Source organism: Coturnix japonica, chromosome Z, assembly GCF_001577835.2.
Source record: "Coturnix japonica isolate 7356 chromosome Z, Coturnix japonica 2.1, whole genome shotgun sequence".
NCBI classification, from domain to species: Eukaryota; Metazoa; Chordata; class Aves; order Galliformes; family Phasianidae; genus Coturnix; species Coturnix japonica.
The window spans coordinates 12,100,985-12,106,185 of NC_029547.1; the positions used below are offsets into that span (position 1 = coordinate 12,100,985).

Below are 5,201 nucleotides of genomic sequence, written 5' to 3' on the forward strand. Positions count from 1 at the left end.
TGCACAAACTTTCTTCCGATGTTAATAGCTGCTCGGCGAATGCAATCTCAAGCTGAGGGTAGGAGCGGGCTCAGCCTTCCGGGGGGATTTGAGGGGAGGGAGACGGGAGAGGGAGAGTGTCAGAGCATTTCATCAAGAGAGCAAATGAAAGGTTCGGTGACATTATCTTTATGTATATTCCTTATACTCCAGAGGTGATGCTGGGTTTAGAGGGAAGTAAACCTGTGTGGATATGTGCTGGTGTAGAAACGAATCCATACACATAAACTTAAATCAGAGCCGATTTATGAGCTGAGTGGAGTCACTCAGAGCAGAAACACACCTTCAGGTAAGCAAATAAGCCCAGCTTGCAGCAGCCCCAGTGCCTGGATTTAGCTACTTTGTCAGTAATAGGCTAATTGCTATTCCACGTAAATGTCCCCTCTCGATTTACACGGATTTCTCTCATTTATTTTCATCCCTTTATGTGAGTGAAGCTGAGCTGCTCCTGTTGTTAGACAGAACCAGTCAGTGTTTCTTTCTTTATTTTATTTTATTTTATTTTATTTTATTTTATTTTATTTTATTTTATTTTATTTTATTTTATTTTCATGTCAGTGAGGGTGAGGTTCTGTGAGAAGTTTGTTTGCACGCAACTTGTGATGTATACAGGTGAAACCTGCAGTTCCCATCCTCTTGTCGACATCAAACATGAGAGCATGGGCTTAGATGCTGAATGTTGCACAGGTTCAGCTGGTACTGAGGGTATATATAATTTCAAAAATCTCCGACACTCGGAATACAAAGATCTATTGCCATGGAAACAAATGTTGTATCAAAGTTGGGTAGAATCAGAAAGCTTTGCTCATAACCAGGACAAGAGTTGCATTAGAATATGGAGGAAATGATGGATGTTTTGGGAGTGAGAATTAACCAGAAAGGCCTTTGCAGGGTCTCTTCATAGGCTGTGATGTTTGGAGTGAAGAGCTGGATGTTATGCGTTCTGTCTCAATCCTCTGCCCCCCACCAGAGAGAGCGTTTTTCTCTACCATTAAAAAGCACATTTTTTTTTTTAAAGATCTTCCACACCGCACTTTACTGCACTCCTACATCATAAAGCTGTCTTGCTTACGGCGATATAAAGCAGCTGTAAAAAATTACATGCCTGTAAGCAACCCTCCATACATTTGGGAGAAGTAGGGTGAGATCTGCACTCCTCACACACAGGCAGGCACCCACCTGTTCCCTGGTGAGAGGAAAGGGGTGTGCAGGAGAGTAGGGCAGGCCCAGGGCCCCCCACTATCATTTGCACACTGATCTGGAGGGCTGACCCCGAATTTCTGATCCAGTGCAGCAGGGCACAGCCCAAGGCCAAGCTGGGGAAGGGGGGCAGGTGGAGGCAGGAACACCCCTTTCCACTCACAGGATGAGCATCTGGGCTGTTTTGGCACCAAGGCTCCTGCAAAAGGGCACAGAGCTTCTTCCTTGGGTGACCCCCGTCTGGCTCACTGCTGGGCCTGGAGCTTCAGTAATTTATCCTCCTTTTATTTCTCTTTTAAATTAAATATGCGTGTGTAATATGCACTTTGGAGCAGGCAAGGACCCTTCTGCGGGTGCCTACAGAGCTGGGCACTCTCAGGTGTGTAATTAAGAGGTGTGTAATTGATGTACAAGGGGAAGAGATCTCAGCGCACCATGTTACAAAATGAAAAGAGGAGGGAAGAAAAGCAGAAAGGAAAACGGGCTGCCGAGTTGCTTGGCAAAGTTCTCCCCCCCACCACACACACACACACACACTGCGCTGTGTCTAACTTTGCCCGGGCTCCACGGGCTCACCCTGCCGGCAGCCGTGAGCTCCTTTCGGGGCGGCATCGGGACACGAAGCGGCAGCCCCGGCCCGCATCCCCCGGCCCCGCTGCGCCTTCGCCCCGCGCCTCAACGGAGCTTCTCCTTTCTGGCAGCGGAAAGGCCAACTACGCAGAAAGATTAACAAAAGTTTATTAATCATGAAGTATTAAAATCGTGATAAATGACACGCTTCGATGCAAAATTCAGGCAAGCAAATCGTTCCCACACGTATGACGAGGGAATCTGTGAACCCGAAAGCAAGAAATCTTGTTCTTCTTTCTTTTTCCTTTTCGCCTGCAGTTCACAACACCTCTCGTGTCTCACACGCCACACCGAATCCTTCATATCACATACCGAAAATGATTTTATTTATCCATTTACATTAACTTGATATAAACTCGTAGGGAAAGGTCAAATGATATGCTTTTATAATAGCTCAAACATTTATTAAGAAACGCAAAATTCAATAAATTAGCACAGACAATAAGTTAAAACATAGCACGAATCGACCAGCATGTAACAAGAATGCTTCATCTACACAAAACATCCTATTTCACATTGTTTGCTCATTCCTCCAGCGGCCCTGCCCTGCGGCGGGGTGACCGGCACATGCAGGCGGGCGGGCCGCGGGGGCCGGCCCGGGCGGGGCGGGGGCCGCGGCCGCGGCGGGCGCCTCCGCCGGCGGCAGCGGAAGATGCAGGAGGGACAATAGCAGCAGGAACGTAAATAAATGCATAAATAAACGTGGGGTAGATTGACAACTAAACCGTCACGAAATCAAAGGTCCGAAAAAGGGAAGTGCTCTTGCTTTTTTTTTTTTTCTTTTCTTTTTTTAACGCGCGTTTTTTTGTCTTTTTTTTTTTTTTTTTTTTTTTTTTTTACTTTTACAAAAACAAAAGAAAAGATTATGTGGTTTTTTTTTTTTGTTTTATCCCCTTTTCTCTCTCTTTCGTTTGTAAATGCTTTTTCGAAATGGATTTGATTTCCATCGGGCTCTCTCCTGCCGCTCCGCTCGCCCGCTCGCCCGTGCCCCGACGGCGCTGCTTTCGTCGAGGACAGGGCGGGCGGGGGTCGCTACTCTTGAGAAATAAACCGAAACCAAAACCAAATCGCATTTCTTCGCAGGGCCGCTCGGATGGGCGGCGGGTCGCGGCGGGGGACGGGCGGGAGGCAGGGCCGGGGGTGCCCCTGGCAGCTGGAGAGAGGCGGCCGTCGGGGGGCGGGGGGGGGGGGGGGGGGGTAGGGGGGGACGCGGGGATGGCTGAGGGGGTCTCGGCCCACAAACCAGTCCGGTGGCGTCTGATTTCAGATCCTGAGTCGACTCCCTGGTAAGTCAGGTGGGGGCAGGTGGGGGCCCGCCGGGGCGGGGGCCGGGGCGGGGGCGGTGGGCACTGGGGTCGGGGGTGGGGGCGGGCGAAGCGGGGTCGCGGGGCGCGGCCGCGGGGGGCGGCGGCTCGGGGCGGCGGCCATTAGGTGAAGCTCATGGAGACTGTGTGCTCTAGTGCTTTGCGGCGGAGGGAGGCGATGCTGGTTCCCCGCCACACGTCGCTGCTGTCCGGGGAGCTGCAGAGCTGCGGCGAGCCCGTCACGTTGCTGGGGCCGGGCAGCGAGGCGGGCACCATGCCGGGGAAAGCGGGCTGATAGAGGTGCGACTGCAGCCCGGCGCCGTTGGAGCCCGCCAGGCTGTTGGAAAGCCCCATGGAGTTGGGCGGCGGCCCGGCCGCCAGGCTGCACTGGGACAGGGACTGCGCCATGGCCTGCTGCCTGCCCAGCGCCGGCGGCAGCGGCAGCTGCGACACCCCGGGCATGGCGGCGGCGGCCCAGCGCGTGTCGTTGGCGTGGAAGGAGCAGAGGCTGTCGCCCATGGCGGCGGCGGCGGCGGCGGCGGCCGAAGGGAACTGCGGCAGCCCCGGTGTCGGCAGCAGCGTGCCCGGGGCGCGGAACACGTTGGTCGTCTTCTTGCGCTTCTTCCACTTGGCCCGACGGTTCTGGAACCACACCTGGGGGCCGCAGCGACACACTCCGTTAGCGACACCCGCCCCGTCCTGCCCGCCCCGACCCCCATCCCCCGCCTCCCCCCGGTCCCGGCGCTAGGGGGCGCGGCGGGAGGGACCCCTGCCCGCTCGCCCTCCCGTGCCTCCTCCGGCCTCACGCACTATTGCGGCCCCACGAGCCGCGGTGCGAGCTCCAACTGCTGCAACTTCTGGCAACGAGAGGGTCTGAGTGTCCCACCCTGGACGGAGCTGCCCGCAGCCCCCTCGCTCGGGAGGAGGTGAGGCGCGAGGAGACGCGCCCATCCCCGTTCTCCTCCCTCTCAGGAAGGAGAAAATAATAATGCCAAAATGCCAAACGAAATACGCCACGGGGCAGAGCTCTGTGCCCTCTGGGGAGCAGAGCGGCGGAGCCGAGCGCTGAGCAAAGCTCCGGGGCGGCCCCGCGAGCGGCGAAGCTTGGCCCTGTCTCAGTCTCACTCCCGCTATTCTTCCTTTCCTTCTTTCTTTTTCTCCCCCTCCCCCCCCCCCCCCCCCCCCTCCCCCTTTAACAGAAGGGTGGTTTTGGTATAAGCGGAGCTTTGCCCGGCGAAAGGGCGCTGCGCTGCTTCCGACAGCACCGGCATGTGTGCTAGGGGTAAAGAGCAACCAGCCTGAAACGGGGCTGAGCGCTGCCGCCCCCCGGCAGCCGGAGTTTGCCGTTCAGTCCTGTGTATACCTGGCACGGAGAAACACCCATTAACGGGGGCGAGCAACTGTAAAGGAACTAAATGTTATACGAATAATCGAAAAACCGAGTTCAATTATGTTTTAGGGTTAATAGTTAAATTGCGGCTACAAAGTCTTTTATGTTTCATGGTTTGCTGGTGTCGTAAAGAATCTCCATCAGGTCTGATGGCCGCAGCTCATAGCTGCACCCCATATGCTTTTAAAATGTGAATGTTTCCAATTGAAAACTGGTGCATGACAGATGAGAACTCAGAGAAAACCTGGGGGAGATTTTGAAAGTGCACACATGGCACTGGAGAAATATATTACCCGTGGGCACCGGGCAACTTCGGACTCCTTTTAAAATGCAGCTAACACCTGAAAATTATTAATACAACAGTGAGAATCTAATGGAGGTTGGAATCTAAAAATCTGCCTTGATGATATCTGCTGTTACAGTAATATAGACATACTGTAAATGTATTTCAAAATATATAGCCCATTTAATTCCCCAGCTATAAATGGGTTAGAAACAGAGAATATCACTTTTTTTTAGTCTTTTTTCTTTCTTTTTTTCTTTTTTTTCCCCTTCTCTCTTCCTTTTCCTTTTACTTTTTTTTTCTTTTTATCTTTTTTTCTCTTTTTTCTTTTTTCTTTTCTTTTTCTTCTTTTTTA

At 52.9% G+C, this 5,201-nt stretch overlaps 1 protein-coding gene and 1 long non-coding RNA gene across 2 annotated transcripts in view; one reads left to right on the forward strand and one right to left on the reverse strand.

Moving 5' to 3' along the window:
- Positions 1–2,985: 2,985 nt before the first annotated feature.
- The window catches only part of LOC107305879, a 4,278-nt gene continuing 2,062 nt past the window's right edge, over positions 2,986–5,201 (forward strand). Inside the window, exons 1-2 of the long non-coding RNA XR_004305641.1 lie at positions 2,986–3,155; positions 3,330–4,099. This is a non-coding gene — a long non-coding RNA (uncharacterized LOC107305879). The remainder of the gene's footprint in view (positions 3,156–3,329; positions 4,100–5,201) is intronic.
- Positions 3,254–5,201, reverse strand: part of OTP (orthopedia homeobox) — a 6,049-nt gene continuing 4,101 nt past the window's right edge. The window contains exon 3 of the mRNA XM_015848523.2: positions 3,254–3,827. Within this exon, the coding sequence (XP_015704009.1) occupies positions 3,297–3,827 (531 nt within the window). The 3' untranslated portion in view covers positions 3,254–3,296. The remainder of the gene's footprint in view (positions 3,828–5,201) is intronic.